The following is a 21,344-nucleotide window of genomic DNA, read 5'->3' as shown; positions in this document are numbered from 1 at the left end:
TGTAAAGTAGCAATGGCGCCTGATTCGGAAGAGAAAAGGTAGAAAAGGTTTTCATAGGTCATCTTAGCCAATAAATCATAAAGTAAAAATATTCCCCTGTGATTTGTTGTCCAAGTCACTAAAACTGAGCCTGAATGTCACAGAAGCTAGTTGTACATGAGAAGAGCAGCCGTTAACGAACGTGATCAGTGGCAGCTAATTTAACTCCGGCTGCTAATGAATTAACCCGTAGAATGGAGAGGGTTTGTTGTGATGTTCGCATGTAGGCTGTGAGATTTCAGGTGTGTCTTCTCAAATCCACAAGCTCTGTGGCAACATTTTTTATTTTCAAACATATTATGATTTCATTAGAAAATAATACACTTTCATTACAATCCCCTCCTCCGAGAAGAATATGTAGCATTTTATATTAATCACATCACATTTATTTTCTTCCTTTATACTTTTTTTCAGCAGAGTCGTCCACAGCGAGGCTGCCGGACGGTTCCTTTGGTCTTTTTCTTATCAGAAAAAATTTGCATTGCTTGCTAGCTACGTTAGCTTGAGGAGCAAAGCAGCTTGATGAATTTCACTGGCAACCAGTCAGAAAAAAGTTGTTCAATTTGTCGCTAGTTTGTTTCTTAATTACAAGTAGAAAAATATAATGTCAAAGTTTATAACAACAGTGTCTCTCTCTTCGTCAACACAGCCACACTTTCCCCTCCAACCATCCCCACATTAGGCAGCACCCCTGAGTGCATCTTGGCTCTCACCACTTTCTTGAATATTTCATAATTTGTCCAAATGTTATGCTTTCAGAGGGGGCTTAGTTACACTTTAAAGACATAAAATTACAATTCCCTTAAAAAGGGGGGGCAAAATATTAGAAGGGTTCTTAGAAAATTAAATAAAGTCCATTAATGTATTTCAAGATGAGAATCTGATCTGTTGCTCATGTTGCATCAAACTCCACTTCCCAACAACTCTGCTACAGCTGTCCGTCCACTGAAGATGACATCATTCACAGACACGCCATCATATGCTGAGCCAATCAGAGATAGCAGTAGGTTATTGTCCTTTATAAAGGCTCGCATGGTATCTGAAAAAATAAATAAAAAACTTAATAGTTTTTCCCCGACTTCATGAATATATAATGTTTAATGTAAAACACAAATCAACACTCACCTACTCTCTGAAAGTGTCCGAGGTGATACTGAGGTATACAATCCTGAGAAGGTAAACAGCAATGAAACCATCAGCAGTCAGTGCTAACTGGACCTAAGCTAGAGTGAGTGAAGCTGCTGTACCCTGTGAAGAGCCACATTACTCCAGCTGGGGGCCACACAGTGTCCCAAGTGGCAGCACACTGCCTCGGTGGCCCTCGCTAAGAGGCTGTCTGCTGAGACAGCCTGGGGGGCCCCAAACACATTCTGGAACCAGGCACCTCCCATCATGACCTAGGAGACATGATGAGAAGGTCAGAGTTCAACACGCCAACACTGCATTGTGTTACAAGGTTTCATACGTGATACATACAGAGTCCTCCATAAGTATTTACACCCCTTGAACTTTCATGGCACTTTACAACCACAAACAGATTTAATAAGAAAATCCTTTGACAAAACGAGAGAATCCTGGATGAAAATCCCTTAGAGCAGTGGTCCCCAACCTTCTTAGTAGTGCGGACCGGTCAAGACTTTGCAAATTTGCTGCGGACCGGGGCGGGGCGTCGAGAGGACAGACACCGATGCTGTTGTTGCTGCTGTTTGTAACTCATTCTGCTGCTTGTGGCTCAATGTTGGCGCACAAGACGTAACCGACAGAATCCGGTTAAAGGATTTTCAAAATAAAAGCTCCTCTAGACTCAATACATAAAACGGAAATATTTAATTATTTCTTGCGCGGCCTGGTACCAATTGGTCCACGGACCGGTACCTTATTAAAGTACTTGCACTTAAAATTCCAGTCACATATTTTCCAAGTAGACATAAGAAATTACAGATTTATAGTAAAATATACCACTGTATGTGCACGTGCGTGTATGTGTGTGTGAGTACCGTCAGTCTTGTTGTCTGTCCAGTCTGTCTGTTGTGCTGAGGAAAGGGAACAGAATCATAGACTATCCCAAGTAAACCTGGGTCTTCCCATGAAGGAACAAGGTGGCCGAAACCCTGACAACAACAGACACAGAAAATAGTAGCAGGGTGTTTAGAAAAGTGAGTAAAAATGGCTACAATCTCTTTACACATGCACTGACAGTATGCCACATTCTGTTTCAAATCCAAACATGAAGAAAAAAATATATTTACGTTTCTTCAGAAAATTAGGAAAATAAAATATGTTGAGACAGCAGTGTCCTTGCAATATCCTGGAAAACAAACTGATGAATGCATCATCTGAATCAGTGAACTAGCATTTTCTATTGCACTCTTTAAGAACTGAACAGATTTGTGTTGCACAAAGTTGCCTAGCTTCTAACACCTATGAAGAGGCATTACAGCCCAAGAAGACTGGACAACATTCCATAGTTCCTCTGCATTCCTTGTTTTTTGTTCTTGTTATTTTCCCAGAGACAGAATCTTGACTGTCATTCAAGTTTCATAATGGGTCAAAACCCATATTGCGCTGGCCACACCATAATCTCGCCACAAGCTTGGTGTGGGATTGGTATCCTTTTTACTAATTGGTGTGTTTGGGGTCTCCATCTTGCCCAGAACAGCCATTTGAAGACCATTCCTCTTCAGAATTGGAAACACTGAAGGCTCAGGGCTCCAACTGATCCTAGATCCCTGGTTTTCCATAAACTCAAAACCATCATATGAGAAACATCCCATTTTATGAAGCATTATCCACCGTGCTTCACACTGCACTGCAGCTCTTTTGATTTCTAACTGTGGCCAGCCAAATCAGCACAACTGGCTCAAATGACAGCAACACTTCCTCAGCATGCTCTCAGGTGCTACAGAAGTTACTTAATCACCCATTCATTCAGGTCTGTGTGTGACAGCCTGAACATACAGCACAGTGGAGGTTTGGAGGACCTTACCGTTACTGGGAGGATGGAGCCCTCATACTCCAGACTGGCCACAGCCACAGTTACTGTTGAGATGTCCTGCAGCTGCTGGACAAGACCCTGGCAGGAGGGGGGCAGGATGCAGGACAGGGCTGAAGGGAGCAGGGGGGTACAAGAGAACAATTTACAGTTTCTTAAAGGTTTAAATATGTACAACCACTTAAAGCGCAAGATGCTTACAATTTCTGATCAATTACTGACAACATTCAACTGAGTAACTGTTATGTTGTTCATACAGAAGGTAAGTTTATCAATGACCCCTTCAGGTATAACTGAAACAGTCCCCACTTGCCTTTAGCTGGTAGAGCAGACATGATGTGATCAGCTGATATTACACCATCTTCCACATGGACCTACACATAAAACGTTTAATGGACAAACTGATAGATGTAGAAACAGTACTTCAATCCTTATTGATCTTCTCAAAATGTGCCTTTTATTGAACAGGACAATTCAAGTCAACATGTGGAGTTGATTAGGCTTGACTACTGCAGGAAGCATGTCCAGATTATAAACAGGATCATATATTTACTGTCTGAATCCGACTCCGTCTGCGTGGTTACTGTCGTGCTGCACCATGGTGGTGGTGACGTTGGAAGGATTTTGTCCCTCCATCTTACTACTGATTCTCACTTTATCCATCTCTGTTGTTGTGTCCCAGATAGCAAGAGATGTTAATTCAATTTTGAATTATGGTCAAAAAGGTTGAATTCATGGTTAAAGTCGACGACTGACGGTGGATCAACCATCAAACGATCATCCAATTCTAGCCAATTAACTAATTTAGAAAAGATGTCATAGAATCAATGTTTTATGGGTGAATTTTGGTTTTTTTACCCCTCCAGGGCCCTTTTGTGGGCTCTAGTGTCCCTTATATGAAAGTAGGCTGACAGGAAAAGGGGAAGGAGAGGGGGGAAGACATGCGACAAACATCGCCGGGTCTGGGAGTGGAACCAGCGACGGCCGCGTCGAGGACTCAAGGCCTCCAAACATGGGTCGTGCTAACCGCTACGCCACCACGGCACGCCCGTTTTATGGGTGATTTCTAATGACTGAAATGACAACAACAAATCCAGTGTTTTTCCAACCCTGGTCTTCAAGGTACACTGCCCTGCAAGTCCTAGACATTCCCCTGCTTCAGCACTCATGATTTCTACTGATGGCTGATTAACAGGGTTTTACTGAATTGCAATCATCTGAATGGGGTGTTGAAGCAGAGGAACATCTGAAACAGGCAGGTCAGTGTGACTTGAGAACCAGAGTTAGGAAAAAACTGGTAATAAATGTTGAATCAATGTATTGTTTGTCAGACCAATCCCCTCCTGTCTTCCTCTTGGAGCTCTGGGTGGGAGATTTTTATTAAAACGTGGGGTTTATCACATTTTAAATTAAACACTACATGTTGAGGACAGTGGGTTGTGATTCCTTGCTGTGCATTTTCTTACTTGTCTGTAAATATTATTACTAGCTGACTGCATAATGTGTTGACACAAAAACATCTACAAGTCATTCCAAGCAGTGGCGCGGCCCACCTCCCCTTTTTCCACTGGTGGTTTGTCCCAACCACACAGCCCCTTTGCTGCTGGATTGTCTGCAACCTGATTCTGAATTGAATTCTATTCTGAGAACTTTTTGCAGAATGTTTGGTGATCTTACTTTGATCTTAACTGTGTTTATTGAAAAATAACTGCATTGTTTTGTGCCTATGCTGCAGCTTCATAGGTAAATGTGATTATATGTCGACTAACATTAAGTTAAATATTCATGAATATTCCTTGGCATGTCCTTATTAATGTAACTGAGTGTATAAATGGACCGTACAGTTTGTGTGTATGTTCTCAGACCTATAACCAGTACACTATTTAATAGTTCAATGTGTTTCAAATGTTTATCATCTTTCTAACCGGCGCCTTCCTCACTCTTATTTTTGTGTTTTTCAGCTGCTGCTCAGCAGTTTGACCCAACGCAGACTGACAAAGACTGCAGCAAAACTGTAAAGAAGTGGCTTTGTTATGTACCAGAGTGGGAGGAAGGCATCAAGGAACCAAAGTGGCACCAACCAGAGTCAAACTTGGGTTACCCCAACACATACTGTTTGTCTGGTTCATACAGTACAAGGTTTATCCTCATGGACGCTGTTCTTCCTGTTGTTCTGACAGTTACAAAGGAGTCAAATATGTTTACAGATCTACGCCTCTTTTCTTAAATAATATGGAATATTAATGCCATATTACATTAACATGTCATTTTTAAGTTTGCGTACACACATTTTTGGAAATAAGGTAATGTAAGATAACTTTGAACATCATGATACCCATCATCTGCCAACAAAATTGTGTGTTTAACACCAGTGAAGAAACTTTTAATGGTATGTTATGATGTAGACCCATCAGACCAAAAAATATACGTGAATCAATATACAACCAACACAGATGTAGATTATGGTTGAATCAATATTGATATAGTGTCAGTTATGGTTGAAACCTTAATGTTGATTCTACATGCAAGTCACCGACCACTTTCAATATGGTTTCAATGTCAGGCTTCAACATGGATTCAATATTTCTACATAACCATATTTCAACATTAATTCACTCACAGTTTGCTGTCTGGAACTTCACCTGCCTTTCCTGCTGGTGGGGGTCAGAGGACACAACAGGTGGCGCTGAGTGCATGGCAGTTTAGCTTCCGTCAAACTGCCCCAGGACAGCTGTGACTAAAATCCAGTAGCTTACCACCATCAACATGTGAATGTGTGTACAAATAACTGAATGTAGTGTGAAGTGTTTTGGAGTCCTCTGGACTTGATAGAGTCCTGTACAAGTACAGACCGTTTACAGGTCAGCCCGGCTCTGGTCCCAGGTCATTTCTTTACCATTTCACTACAGGGCTTAATTTCTAAGTACATTGTACATTGTCAAACCATCAGTGCAAAGTAATAGTGATGATAAAATCCTATGCTTACAATACCATATTCAGGTCTAGTTGTCATGATATTCTTACAAACCTTCCATCCAGATGTTGTGGGAATTATTTGTCTAACAGCTGCATCCCTGTGCAGCTCCACCTTGCCGCTCTGTTGGAGGAACTCAGCGATGGACTCTGGCAAGGTTTCCACTCCCCTCTTTAGAGACCACTGAGCCCAGGCCTCTCTCTTCGCTCTCTGAGCCAGATGTCCAGGAACAATCACAGGTGCTGAACCTGGGGGGTTCCAAACATATCATTTTATTCTAATTAAAACTATGAAGATCACATTGATATGAGGGCAGAAAAAAGATTATTTTTCAAATTAGTATCAGACATCTATACATAATATGTCACAAAACATGCAGTTCATGTCAGGTTTACCACAACACATGTAATTTTACAGAACATTCAGAGACTGGTTGCACCATCAGTCTGACTTATGGTGTTGAAAACTGACAACTTATAGTCATCATCTGCCACAAAGAAAAGTGGAAAAACTCTACAAAATGGACTTCCCTCAACAAGCAAATTTGAGTGAAAAAAATAATGACATTTTTATCCACTAGCTTAAAAAAAAAAGTGATTTCCTAAAATGAAATGAACAGGGCATGACTGAAAAGTATCGTGTTTTTATGGCTGTGAAGCCAATACTGTTCATCTGATTAGAAGCAACCTAGAACTCCACTAAGTTTGGGGAAATATATCATCCATAAGGTATTATTAAGATATGCCTGAAACCTGAAGGGAAAAGGAAGTGAGGCGTGTGCTTTACCTGAGCCCAGCAGGAAGCCCAGAGTCAGGGAACCTCTCTGCTGCTCAGCCATGTAGAGCCAAGGGAAGCAGGAGCGCACACTCAGCTTCTTACAGTCCCCCGCAAACACACCCCGACACACACTGTCCATAGCTAGGTCTGCCAACTAAACACAGAGGAAAACAACTCAATAGCACAAATAGATTTCATCGATTTGATTAGATCTAAGCGTGGTGTTTTTTATTCTCCATTATAAATCAATGGAACCAAATTCTGTAAAAAAGAAAGTCAAAAGCAGTCTCATGGCAATGTACTGTATACCAAACAGGAAGTTGGCAATTTTGATATTTTTGCACTATGTTGTGCTTTGATGAACATCTCTGGCAAATTTGAAGATATCGGCTTCAAACACTCCAAAGTCATTGGAGAGTCATCTTCATTCATGTAAACTTCACCAAATTTTCCTACTACAATTCTTGTCAACCTTAAAGCACATTTTCATTAATATATTATGCAAGAGTGATGGTTGCCTTGTTTTACTTAAGAATTATGGAATTAAAAACACAACTAAAACCCATTAAGCTGTTGACCCAGTCAAAAAGCCTCCTGGACCCACAGCTCAAAGCTTACAGGAAGTCAGCCATTTGGTGGCATGCTTAATGGTGGATCTGTTTCAGGCCCTCTCATAACAGCTCCAAACCGGTCCAGTGAAGCACAGCTGAGTTATATCACATTATTATGTATATTACAGGAAGTATTCAATTTTTAAAAAATGATTTATTGGTTTTTGTGGCCTTTATTTAAGAGTGATCAGACAGGATAGTGGGTAATGAGAGAGGGGCTAGACATGCAACAAAGGTCATCAGACCAGGATTCGAACCTGTGACGGCTGCATCGTGGACTAAGGTCTCCATATGCGAGTTGTGTTCTACCCCTGCAACACCACAGCGCCCCTAAGTATTCCACTTTTGGTTGTCGTTCTCACAGTCCTTCACCACTGAACCAGAAATCAGTCAAACACCAACAAGCAAGATCTGATTTCTGTTTGATAACTGACTGCAGCTGGCCAGCTGTCCTTTTCAAGGATTGCAAAAAGCACAATTTAGTGGCTCTGTGCAGGTACTGCCAGCCAAGCAGTGAACATGTTAAGGAGGCGGAGCCAGAAACCCACAGGTTGTAGCACCGTCTCTGTGTGAGGGATGCCCAATTCTTCTTGTCGCTTTGAGGCATAAACAATGAAAGCGCTGTGATGGCCTATTATAATTGAAAATACACTGCATGGCCAAAAAAAAAGTCGCCACCAAAAAATGGTCACACTCTCTAATATTTTGTTGGCCAGCCTTTAGCTTTGATTACAGCCCGCATTCGCTGTGGCATTGTTTCAATAAGCTTCTGCAGTGTCACAAGATTTAGTTCCCTCCAGTGTTGCATTAATCTTTCACCAAGATCTTGTATTGATGATGGGAGAGTCTGACCACTGCGCAAAGCCTTCTCCAGCACATCCCAAAGATTCTCAATGGGGTTAAGGTCTGGACTCTGTGGTGGCCAATCCATGTGTGAAAAAGATGTCTCATGCTCCCTGAACCACTCTTTCACAATGTGAGCCCGATGAATCCTGGCATTGTCATCTTGGAATATGCCCGTTCCATTTGGGAAGACAAAATCCATTGATGGAATAACCTGGTCATTCAGTATATTCAGGTAGTCAGCTGACCTCATTCTTTGGGCACACAATGTTGCTGAACCTAGACCTGACCAACTGCAGCAACCCCAGATCATAGCACTGCCCCCACAGGCTTGTACAGTAGGCACTAGGCATGATGGGTGCATCACTTCACCTGCCTCTCTTCTTACCCTGATGCGCCCATCACTCTGGAACAGGGTAAATCTGGACTCATCAGACCACATGACCCTCTTCCATTCCTCCAGAGTCCAATCTTTATGCTCCCTAGCAAACTGAAGCCTTTTTTTCTGGTTAGCCTTACTGATTAGAGGTTTTCTTACGGCTACACAGCTGTTCAATCCCAACCCCTTGAGTTCCCTTCGCATTGTGCGTGTGGAAATGCTTTTGCGTTCACAATTAAACATACTCCTGAGTTCTGCTGTTGTTTTTCTTCGATTTGATTTGACCAAACGTTTAAGTTATCGCCGATCACGATCATTCAGGATTTTTTTCCGACCACATTTCTTCCTGGAAGACGATGGTTCCCCACCATCCTTCCAGTTTTTAATGATGTGTTGGACAGTTCTTAACCCAATTCTAGTAGTTTCTGCAATCTCCTTAGATGTTTTCTCTGCTTGAATCATGCCAATGATTTGACCCTTCTTAAACAGACTAACGTCTTTTCCACGACCACAGGATGTGTCTTATGCCATGGTTGTTTAAGAAATGAGGAGTTACTCATTGCATCAGCTGGGGTTAAATAACTTGTTGCCAGCTGAAAGATAATCGCCTATGCAGTACTTATCCAATAGGAGCCTTGTACCTATTTGCTTAGTTAAATCCAGGTGGCAACTTTTTTTTTGGCCAGGCAGTGTATTTTCTTTTGTTAAATGAAGCATGTTTTTGGGGGGCCTAAACATACTCAAAAACTTAATCTGCACAAAATTCTATGAAATTTTCTGTATTACAATGAAATTCATAAAAATGGGAATGGCCAAATGGTGAAACAGTGCCCTCTAACCTCAGGCAGGCCAACCCATTTATTGAAGACAATTCAAGTTAGCTACACATAGAGGTCTCTCCAAGTTGAGTAAAAAAATTTTAGGAGGTATGTCCTAAAAACAATCAGGAAATCAGCCATTTTGTGTTTTAGTGATTTTGCGTGTCAAACTTTGATGAACTTGTCCTAGGTATTTTACGGTATCAATCAAATTTAAGGAGCTAAACTACTTCTTTACCCGTTTTGAAACCTACCAGCAGAACCATTTTGCTCCTCAACCCAACCCACCCATTTCCTTCACCACTCAACTCATTGTACAGAAGCATGATGTCAGGCGGCTGCTTCTGGCAGTGAATGCCAAGAAAGCTGCCAGCCCAGAAAGAGTAACTGGTAAAGTGCTCAGAGTGTGCCCTACCAGCTTGTACCCATCTTTACCAGGATCTTTACCTCTTCCTCAGTAAGGCAGTCATCCCACCTCGCCTACAATCAACGATACTCATCCCTCTACACTAAGCTTCTATACTCACGCACAGTCCAGCCCACAATAACATCCGCACTGTCAAGTTTGCTGATGACACCACAGTGGTCAGACTCATTTCACAGGGTGATGAGGCAGCCTACAGAGAGGAGGTCCTGAAGCTGGCAGCCTGGTGTTCAGAGAACAACCTCACTCTGAACACCAAGAAAACCAAAAAGGTCATCGTGGACTTCAGGAAGCTCAGCATCGACCCAGCTCCTCTCTACATTAACGCCGAGTGTGGAGAGGGTCCACACCTTCAGGTTTCTTGGCGTCCTCATCTCTGCTGACCTCTCCTGGACTGATAACATCACAGCAGTCATCAAGAAGGCTCAGCAGCACATACACTTCCTGAGGAAGGAAGCACAAACTAAACTCCAAGCTGCTGTTGACTTTCTACCGCTCATCCATGCAGATCCTGATGACATACTGCATCACAGTATGGTATGGCAGCTGCACTGTTACAGACAGGATGAGGTTGCAGAGGGTCGTAAAAGCAGCTCAGAGGATCATTGGTTGTCCTCTTTCCTCTCTGGTGGACATTCACACCTTTCCACTTGGTATCCAACACAGATTTTTAACTAGAGGGTGTGGCCGTGGTAAAGTCAGCTCTAATCTCACATGAACTGATCTTTACCAAACTAAACATGAAGAATGTTAGTCCAACACCTAAAAAGATATGTATGCAAATATTTGGTGGCTGTGGCAAAATACCTCCACAGTGCCCTGTACCAGCATTGAAACAATGAGCCCCAAGCCATGCTTTTGAGGCCTACAAAAATAGTCTCTTGAAGCCAAGGTAAGCCTTTGGTCTAAACCCAAAGACCGTTTAGACCGGCTTCTAAACCCTTGGCCCTGAGGCTGAACCCTCAGCTTGAGGGTTCAACCCTGGCAAATTTGAATCAAAGCTGCCATTTTCTCTTCTTTACCCACATGTCTGAGCAAATTCCTCACAGCTTTGGACTTGTAGACCTCATTTTGAATCAGTATAGTCTTAAGGCATTGGAGATCAAAAGTTATCAAATGCTTTTTGCTTCATCAAACCATGTGAGCGTGGCTAAACCTCAAAGTCTAATTGCTCTCCATAAAAGATGAGGGTGCAATAACTTCCACAAAGTCAGAGCTGGACCAAACTTTGTGTCAACAAAGTTACAGGTTTCTGTGGTGAACAAGAAACCATGACAGTCTGGAGAAATTAAAAATGTTTAATAAAATAATAACAGGTTTAGATCTTATAAAAGAACAATCTTAATGATTGATGCAGCAACAGAAAAGTAGTTCTGGACCCCTTACCTCCTTTCCAAGCCTCCTGGAGACAAATGAATGAATGGACTCATCCTCTTCTCTTCCTTTCTTTACCAAGATCTCAGTGAGGAGACTGAACAGAAGGGGGCGGGAGAATGGAGGGACTGTTTTCAAAATTCCACTGTAACAAAAAGCAAGGAGGGAGAGTGAATGTGATTAAAGAGCCACTAACATAAAGAATGTTAGAGATGAAAGACTGATTGAGATTTTACAGAGCTTAGCATGGGTTTCATGTTTTTTTTTTAAGACAGGTGATCTGCCAGGGTGTACCCTGCCTCTCACCCAATGACTGCTGGAGCAGCTGTAGACGATGGATGGATGCTGTTTAAAGCTGTAGTGTTGTGATATCATTTCAAACTGCAGAATGTACCTCTTACACCAGTAAACTGAACTCCAAATATCAAAATAGTTTGGATCTTTGTGTGCTTGATGCTAAGCAGTGGCAAGAATCATATCAGTTCTGTCTGAAAAGTTTTATCTGTGTTTAATGGTTGTCTGACACAGAATCTTTGCTCTTGTGTTCCCAGAATCATCTGAACTGCAGTGAACATATAGCTTAACAAAACAATTCTTGATCTTTTTTTCTTCCTCTTTAAAATCTTCAAGGTGATATCTTGGCTCCTAATTTCTTTACCTTATTCCAGAAGGCAACTTGTGGAGCTGTCCATTGACATACAGATAGCGGTTCTTAGAGGCAACATGATTGTAGGAAACTGGAAGAATATCTCCTTCCAGACCCAGATCTTCCACCTGCAAAAACAAACATCAAATTCATGCTGAAATTAATCAAGTTCTCAGAGTTTAATTAATCTTTAAGCTTCTTTAAGTCTCTTGTTCCCTGAATTCCGGTTACAACGACCGAGTAAAAAATAGTAAAGTCCTTATAGAATGCTGCTAATGGTGGGGAGAGAAGTTGCCACTGACAAGAAGGATCTTTAAATCAGTTTCTCTGTGATGTAACCTGTGCACTGAATCTCACAGTTATGAGAGAATTTTCTCTGAACAGGAAAACAGGCCAGGACAGATACACTCTCCTGCCTAAGGACCATCAACCAATGAGCAACCAGACCAGACGTTTCCCGTCTTATGACACAGTTACCGGTCTAGAGGCTGTTAGGTCTAATATGATGGAAATCTTTTAGCATTTCTACATCAATTAATTAAATTAATGTTCCTAAAGTTTAATCAGTGGACTCTCAAATCCATATTAAGTCCACTGTAGCAGTAAACATTGTTCTATTAGTTTATGATGCAAATGGTATGTAGCACTTAGGTGTTACAAACCATATTGAGTGTGTTGGTTCCCACTGCCCCAGCAGGTCGGATCCCCCTTGGTCCCAGTTCAAACACGGCCCCATCAGACCGCCTCAGTGACCACAGCCAACCACCAAAACGACTGCTGGACTCCAGAACGATTACCTGGTGATTGATGTCAGGTTAATGCATTGTAGGCTTCATTCATTTTCCTTCAACCTTGTCCTAAAATTGCACTTGAACTTAAATGAGTAGAATATTGACAAACACTAATAGTGAACAACTGGACATTCAAAACTAAATTAGAGTACAAAAAATTATTTACTGTAGCTAAGGCAGCAGTTTACTTTATTGACCATTCCTGACGGCCAATAGAATAGCTGCCACATATTATTCCATTATTCATAACTTAGGGACGGGTACAGAAGGGGAAAGTTAGGACAATTCCAAAGGCCCTTGACTGACACCCCCCACACACACACAAAAAAAAGATATAGAAAAAAAATTGGGGCCCTGTCAACTACTGTTGTGTTTTTCAAAATTGTTTTTAGCAATAAAAACAATTTTATTAAGGCAATAAAAACTCCCCCAGGAAATCTTCAATTTCCTGAGGGAGTCTTCCCAAGGGATCAATAAAGTACAAGTCTAAGTCTAAGTCTAAAAATCTAATGTTACCCCTCCCAAAAATCACACATCTACAGTGGGGCAAAAAAGTATTTAGTCAGCCACCAATTGTGCAAGTTCTCCCACTTAAAAAGATGAGAGAGGCCTGTAATGTTCATCATAGATATACCTCAACTATGAGAGACAAAAGGAGAAAAAAAAAATCCAGAAAATCACATTTTTCTGGATTTTTAAAGAATTTATTTACAAAATATGGTGGAAAATAAGTATTTGGTCAATAACAAACAAGCAAGATTTCTGGCTCTCACAGACCTGTAACTTCTTCTGTAAGAGGCTCCTCTGTCCTCCACTCGTTACCTGTATTAATGGCACCTGTTTGAACCCGTTATCAGTATAAAAGACACCTGTCCACAACTTCAAACAGTCACACTCTAAACTCCACCATGGCCAAAACTAGAGAGCTGTCAAAGGACACCTGAAACAAAATTATAGACCTGCACCAGGCTGGGAAGACTGAATCTGCAATAGTGTGAAGAAATCAACTGTGGGATCAATTATTAGAAAATGGAACACATACAAGACCACTGATAATCTCCCTCGATCAGGGGCTCCACGCAAGATCTCACCCCGTGGGGTCAAAATGATCACCAGAACGGTGAGCAAAAATCCCAGAACCACACGGGGGAACCTAGTGAATGACCTGCAGAGAGCTGGGACCAAAGTAACAAAGGCTACCATCAGTAACACACTACGCCGCCAGGGACTCAAATCCTGCAGTGCCAGAAGTGTCCCCCTGCTTAAGCCAGTACATGTCAAGGCCCGTCTCAAGTTTGCTAGAGAGCATTTGGATGATCCAGAAGATGACTGGGAGAATATCATATGGTCAGATGAAACCAAAATAGAACTTTTTGGTACAAACTCTACTTGTCGTGTTTGGAGGAGAGAGAATGCTGAGTTGCATCCAAAGAACACCATACCTACTGTGAAGCATGGGGGTGGAAACATCATGCTTTGGGGCTGTTTTTCTGCTAAGGGACCAGGACGACTGATCCGTGTAAAGGCAAGAATGAATGGGGCCATGTACCGTCAAATTTTGAGTGAAAATCTCCTTCCATCACCAAGGGCATTGAAGATGAAACATGGCTGGGTCTTTCAGCATGACAATGATCCCAAACACACCGCCCGGGTAACGAAGGAGTGGCTTCGTAAGAAGCATTTCAAGGTCCTGGAGTGGCCTCACCCGTCTCCAGATCTCAACCCCATAGAAAATCTTTGGAGGGAGCTGAAAGTCCGTGTTGCCCAGCGACAGCCCCAAAACATCACTGCTATTTTATTCTAAAAAAAAAAAAAATCCCTGCTGGGATGAATAAAGTAATTCTATTCTATAGAGGAGATTTGCATGGAGGAACGGGCCAAAATACCAGCAACAGTGTGTGAAAACCTTGTGAAGACTTACAGAAAAGTTTGATCTCTGTCATTGCCAACAAAGTGTATATAACAAAGTATTGAGATGAACTTTCGTTATTGACCAAATACTTATTTTCCACCATATTTTGCAAATAAATTCTTTAAAAATCAGACAATGTGATTTTCTGGATTTTTTTTTCTCCTTTTGTCTCTCATAGTTGAGGTATATCTATGATGAACATTACAGGCCTCTCTCATCTTTTTAAGTGGGAGAACGTGCACAATTGGTGGCTGACTAAATACTTTTTTGCCCCACTGTATATTTGCTCTGAACACCCCCTGGATCTGCATGAAATGGTTTGGTCCTGCTTGGTGCTTCGGTGAGCAGCAGCCAGTAGAAAACCAGAACCACTGTGCTGGTTACTATGCTACTAAGAAAAATAATAGAGTTAGGTTTTCAAAAAAAATAGAGAGATAAGAGAGAGAAAAAGACAAGAGTGTGACTTTGTAACCCAGCTTTTCCTCCAAGAGGTGAGTAGACTGTGAGATTATTAACCAGTTAGCATAGTTAGCTTAGCTGGACTGCAGCCAGTCCACACAGTTTTACTTTAACTTGCGTTTAAATTACAAACATCTGTTGCCACGTCCCTCCTGACCCGTCCTCTCCTGAGTGAAATTAAAGATGCAGTATGTAACTTTTATAAAATCTTTTTTTTTTTTTTTTTACATATTTGTTAAAACTGTCATTGTGTTGTGACAGTATGGCATGAGAGATAATTTGTCAAAAAAATATTTCCTCTGCCTTCTACAACCAGTCAGGAGGGTTTTAGTGCCGTCAATCACAATCTCATCCTCCCTCCCCTTTTTCTGTGCTATGCTGCAACTAGCACAGCCTGTTGTGAATGCTCAGCTTTATTAGCATAGCTACCAATGACAGCAGATAAACAGTTTTCCTGCAACAATAAGTTGTTTCTCCACCATTAGCACATTTAGCAGTGAGTGAATGAAGTTGATTGACAGCACTAAGACCCTCCCCCTGGTTCTGATTGGTTGTTTTTGGTCAGAACAACCAATCAGACTATTGCTATTGCTAGCATTACTTTAGCTAGCAATAGTTGTTCAGGGAGCAGGTGGAGCAGATTGATATTTTCACAGATTATCTGTCTCATAGAAACTGTCATGACATGGTGACAACTTTAACAAATATGGAGAAAACATTTTTTCATTAAAGTTCTATACTGCAGCTGAACAAAATGTAACAACATAGCATTTTTTGAGAAATCTGGATTGTTTTATGTATACTTTGCACATTGTGACTGTTGCAAGTGGGGAGAGACATTCAGTAAACTAAATCTAATAATTTTAAAAAATTCAAGCTATTTGCCGATTTGCTGTATTGTATGCAGACTGTTGCATGTAAAATTCCCGACCACTAAATATTGTGCTAGTATCAGTATTGGACCAAAGAAAGCAAGGCAGTTGCAAGCCTTTAAAATTGTGATGCTTTATCTGGGTCAGATAGACTCAAGAAACTGTAACAGCTGCTGCGCAGGGGAGGCGCAATTTAATTTTTTGTCATGAGGCCCAAGATTCCTGGCGGTGATCCTGTTCATAACCGTGGCAGTAATAATAATGCTTGGGAGTGTCATAGTAAGAGTCCTGACTGAATCTGATTGAGGGAGATAAAGATTAGGTTGATGGTTCAGAGGCCTTCATCACTCATCCCCAAAGATTTAACAAGTAGTGGAAACAAGCAATTATAAGAAGGGATTTGATCAACATAATGTCAAAAAAGATTTTTCGAAATGATTGATAAAAAGTAAAATATTTTTGAAACATCATTTTTTAAATCAAATATTAAATAAAAGACAAATCAAAGCTGATATTCCCTTTACGTTGCATCATCTTGTGAGATGGCCGTGTTGCTTCCTATTAGAGAAAGATCAACATCGTCATTGACTGAATGAAAATGTTCAAACTCAGTCTGCCGGGGGTGTGAATACTTTGTTTCCCATGACATTACTGAAAGTTAAAAGGTAGTGCCACAAGAATTCTAAATATGGTTACATATTTAATTAAACAGAAAATCATTTGCCAAATTTGACATAGGTTACATAAGTTGGATAAAGAAAGTCAAAATGGAAAAAAGTGTTGATCAAAAAAACCTGAACAAAAACATCACACTACGTATTCAACATCATTCCAGAGTTTATAGAAGAACTTTGGCTCTGTTCTGTCCTGAACTGGAACCTTGGACATGCCAACGAAGGCCAGTCCAGACTGAAACACCTTAGGGGAGAATTCTCTTCTGCTGACATGATCAACAGCTGAACCTTAAGTTTTAGCACTGGTTAAGTTTTCTGTAGAACGATGAACTTCAAATAGTTTCAATATGGCCTTATAACCAATCAGAAGCTGATGGGCAACAACAATTGCTGCTGCCTTTTCAATCTGATGCCATGTTGAAGAAACTACAACCCAGTGGCATTCAGAATGAGCAAACTGTCAAAGGTCCTCATTTTAGAGAGCAACCATACTCACACTGGTTGATTAACACTGAATTTGATTAGTGATCCTTGGATGTGAATGTTTTGGTGCGTTACCTTGGCAACCTGGGGGTTCTTGCAGAGGTAGAAAGAGGCAGCCAAACCCCCGATACCTCCTCCGAGGACTGCTACTGTTTTCATTGGCTGACTGAAAACACAACAACATCCAATAAAAACAGAACTGCAACACAAAAAGTACAGCAGGCGAGAGAATCTAGCTGATTGGTGTGGCAGGGTGTGTCTGTTTAAGAAGGCCTGGTGGCCATGATATGAATTTTATCCTTGTTAGATTATCAGGGGTCTAGTTCCTGCAACCAACTGTCAGTCCTGCTGTCCACTTTTACAAAAATCAGCTTGATGTCATTTTGGAGCCGACTAGCTGAGAGCATTTGTGTTTTGATCAACAAACCGAGTTGCTTCCCCTCTTATAAACAAACATCTACCAAATTTAATACGATGCAATTCTCCAGTAATCAGACAAATACATAAAAAATAGAAATCAACAAACAGCAATACATTGCTTGTCTTCCTTGCAGGGCCTTATACGTCTAGAGAAACTACTAACATCTGTCCAAAAGGTAATTTCATATCACAGGAGCTGTAAGCAAACCGTTCAAAGAAAGAACCAGACTTGCTGAGCTGGTCATGTTGTTGTTTAATCATTTCAAAGTCTTGGGGCTGATAATTTGAATTTTTTATGTCAAAAGATATTTCCTTAGTTGTAAAACCAAAACCAACTATAACTTTATAGGATCCTCAGCATTCCTCATTTTAGCACATAAAATGAAAGAGTTATAAAAGTACACCTTTATTCTAGTACAACTTTACTCATATTTAAAACACAAATCAAAAAACTCTTAGTCTGTCCCGTTTCCATCATAAGTAACTGTAGCTCCCAGAAAAAGACCAGGAAATAGACAAAGTCTACCTTTTTACAGTTAATGCAAAATGTTATACACTTTTCATCTCTTCTCATCTGACAAGCTGAAATATTGCTGCAAATTTTGCACAATAAATGTTAAAATAACTACATGACTTGTGAAAAACAAAAAGCTGAAGAAGCTGACTAGTAACCAATGTTTACAGTTTTAAAACGTTTTACTGTGTTAAGTCTAAAAACACATCCCAGTGAATTATTTGTACTTTTTCTCTCTCAGACTGAGGAGTTTTGATTCAATGTTACTGACTGACTTAATAAACTGAACTTGGAAATTGTTTGGAGACTATTGAACAACAAAACAGCTGTTTTGATCATCAGAACAAGCAAACTGTTCATACTCCAGGTCATACAATGCTGGAGCCAGTGGTTTATGCAGATAAATTAGTAAATGATATCAAATTTGCAAAATATTTTAATTCGGGGGAGGAAAGGGCATTGGGATTGGAGGGCATGAGAAAAAATGTATGGTACCGAGAGGAACGTGACAGGAAATAATCGAGAAATAATTATCTAATCTATCACATGCAAACACAACCACACACATCTGACAAACTATTTTTGTGGTGAATGACAACAGATTTTATCATTAAATATTCAATGTGTCATTATTCAGTCTGATAGCTTATTTGTTCGTTAGGTTAAAGGCTGCAATTTCATTACATCATGTTTCATGAAAATCTATTTAAATACAGAAGAAACAGTAGACAAAAACCACAGACCTTCATAATCATCACAATAGTAGCTGTAATAGTAATTACTAAACCAAAACAAAGTTGGGACACTGATGTTGGCATCTGATTCGCAGCTCATCTTTGATCTCTTCCAGTTCCAAGTGTTAAAAAAAAACTAAGAACAAAAGACTTCAAATAATCTATCTAAATGAAAGCATGTGATTAAATACTTCTCACATCCATCTTTCAAACCTCAGTGTTCATTCTCAAATAATTAACGTTCATTAAAGCAATATTTTGTTTCTGAATAACTTGAATAAGCATTTTGTTATCCTATGTGGTCTCTACTGTACTCACTTGGCTAATGTTTGGTTGGTTCCTGTTTCTTAAAGCATTACCAAAACAATGTATCAGTCAGATTCAAAATATAATAACATATCATCCTATTCCCACAATTAATTAGTGGAATATCATTTGCTGATAAAAATTCAATAACTTCACAATTAGAGGCTGTCTAAACAAAACTTTATTTCCTCTGAAAATTAATAAAAACAGCATACTTAACAAATCTGAAACAAAATTGAAAAGTTAAACATCCTATATTTAAAACCTACAACTTAATGCTGATGAAACACACTTTGAAATTTTAAATACAATTTACCCATCCAAAGAGCTACTAAGAAATCATTTTAATATCGATGACAATAAAAGATCATTCTGTGAAAGAGACATAAAAACAATACTCCATGTGTTCTATGAATGCAACAAAACCAAAATATTTTGGAATTACTTAAAAAGGTGGATCAAACCAAAAATTGCATTTTCTGAATCTATTTCTAGAGATATGGCAACTTTTGTAGTATTGTTGAAAAACAATTTAAAAAAAGGATATTTTCTCTAGAAAAATTCTTAATTCATAAACAAAAGTGCCAAGATTGTCCCCAATTTTAGATTTTTTTTAATCCGAATTCTAATTATATTTGAAATCTCTGAAATATATTTAAACATAAGTAGATCTGTATGAAATGTTAATAGAATTGCCCGCCAACACGTTAATCTTCATCCTAAAATATTTACCAATTGTTGTAGGTTTTATTATTATTCTTCTTCTTTAAATCTGTTTAGCTTTTGTGTTCTCATTTGCATGTCTCTATAGATTTACACCAGGGGTGTCAAACTCCAGTCTTGGAGGGCCGCTGTCCTGGAACCTTTAGATGTGCCTCTGCTGCACCACCTGATCAGAATAATTAGGTCATTGAGGTTCTGGATAACTGATCTACACAAGGAGGAGGTCATTAAGTCATTTCATTCCAGTGTTTTGTACTTGTGGCTCATCTAAAAACTGCAGGACTGTGGCCCTCAAGCCTGGAGTTTGAGACCTGTGATTTACACTATTGTGAATTGCCATACTTGTTTGTACTTCTTTTGATAAATAAAGTATGGCTGTAACGATTTCCTTGAATGATTTGATTACCTCCATTATTAAAATTTGTCGGGGCAAATTATGTTTTATTCACCGCCTAGGTGATTGATTATGTTGCGCATCGCTCTCCCTCTGAGTTGTTGCTAAATGCCAGCAGCATAACATCCGATTTTTAAGTTTATTCCGGGGGGATTTCATTGATTGATGATTATGTCCGACCAATAAGCATCCTTAAAATGACTAACGCGATGCCTGAAGTACGACACCCGTTCTCCTCCCGGAACTGCTGCACGGTGGCCGGAGGAAAGCAACGGCCAGGCTAATAACTGCGGTTTCATGATAAAAAATTTAAAAAAAGAAACGGATTTTTAAAGAAAATCTTCTTTCTTTTAATTCCTCACAAAAGCACAAAAGGTAAATAAATTCTCATGAGAAATAAGTAAACCTGTTCGGGGTTGGGTAGGGTACAAACTTTACATATCAAACTATTGGATATTAAAGGTAGCCATGAAATGCTGCGGAATGCACCTTTAATCAAGCATCAAATCAGAGGCCAACTTCGTTTAAACTGAGTAACCCGTCAAACATATAAAGCTATATGAATAAACCGTTCACAGCTTATTGTAATTATTTTAGTTGTCACGAGACAAACGGTGATAAACAGCCAATAAACAAAAACATTTCAGCTGCCTTGTATTAGAGCCGACAGTGAGTGCCTGTAAATACAGTAAAACCCTCAGACAGATAAACGTCAGTAATTCAGCCACTGACTGCATCAGATATCGCTCAAATATAGGCATCACACACACACACACACACGCACACACACAGTCATTGAGTGTTACCTTTACTTGTTACCGCAGAGGTACAGTCAGAGTCACTCCAAGGACCGATTAGGAAAGCTGATACAACAGTCTTCTTCTTCTTCTTCTTCTTCTTCTTCTTTTCCTTTTTTATGGCGGTTGGCAAACAACTTTTAGATGTGCATTACCGCCATCTACTGGAATGGAGTGTGGATCGGGACGCTAACTATATACACCCCCCTCAACAGTCTTCTTCTTCTTCTTCTACTACTACTACTACTACTTCTTCTTCTTCTACTACTACTACTACTACTACTTCTTCTTCTTCTTCTTCCTTTCCTCATTGTTATTGCGTTTGGCAAGCAACATTTAGATGTGCTTTACCACCATCTACTGGAATGGAGTGTGGATCGGGATGCCA

At 40.1% G+C, this 21,344-nt stretch overlaps 1 protein-coding gene across 3 annotated transcripts; it reads right to left on the bottom strand.

The window, feature by feature from the left end:
* Positions 1-286: 286 nt before the first annotated feature.
* Positions 287-21,062, bottom strand: ppox (protoporphyrinogen oxidase). Of its 3 annotated transcripts, none has more exons than XM_028030779.1 (13): positions 20,966-21,062; positions 17,144-17,234; positions 12,540-12,674; positions 11,890-12,005; positions 11,244-11,376; positions 6,792-6,936; positions 6,060-6,253; positions 3,345-3,405; positions 3,026-3,144; positions 2,037-2,150; positions 1,287-1,436; positions 1,165-1,207; positions 287-1,078 (listed from the first exon to the last, which is right to left on the bottom strand). In XM_028030779.1, exons 2-13 carry the CDS (start codon positions 17,225-17,227, stop codon positions 942-944), a joined length of 1,431 nt encoding a protein of 476 aa, XP_027886580.1. In that variant the 5' UTR covers positions 17,228-17,234; positions 20,966-21,062; the 3' UTR covers positions 287-941. The 3 variants fall into 3 exon arrangements, with proteins under 3 accessions (XP_027886580.1, XP_027886581.1, XP_027886582.1); XM_028030780.1 differs by having other exon boundaries at positions 1,169-1,207; XM_028030781.1 differs by lacking the exon at positions 17,144-17,234 and having other exon boundaries at positions 20,966-21,056.
* Between the last annotated feature and the right edge of the window lie 282 nt (positions 21,063-21,344).

This window comes from Xiphophorus couchianus, chromosome 11 (genome assembly GCF_001444195.1).
Source record: "Xiphophorus couchianus chromosome 11, X_couchianus-1.0, whole genome shotgun sequence".
Lineage (NCBI taxonomy): Eukaryota > Metazoa > Chordata > Actinopteri > Cyprinodontiformes > Poeciliidae > Xiphophorus > Xiphophorus couchianus.
The sequence above is the reverse complement of the archived record's forward strand: the minus strand, read 5'-3'. Positions and strand labels throughout refer to the sequence as shown.

Bases quoted from the DNA above. Each gene is read 5' to 3' on its own strand.
- ppox (XM_028030779.1), bottom strand. From the start codon at position 17,227: ATGAAAACAGTAGCAGTCCTCGGAGGAGGTATCGGGGGTTTGGCTGCC. The intron at 6,937-11,243 runs GTAAGGGGTCCA...CTCTGTGTTTAG, and splicing joins CCAGGAGGCTTGGAAAGGAG to TTGGCAGACCTAGCTATGGA. The intron at 3,145-3,344 runs GCAAGTGGGGAC...TGCTCCCTTCAG, and splicing joins GTCTGCTCTACCAGCTAAAG to CCCTGTCCTGCATCCTGCCC.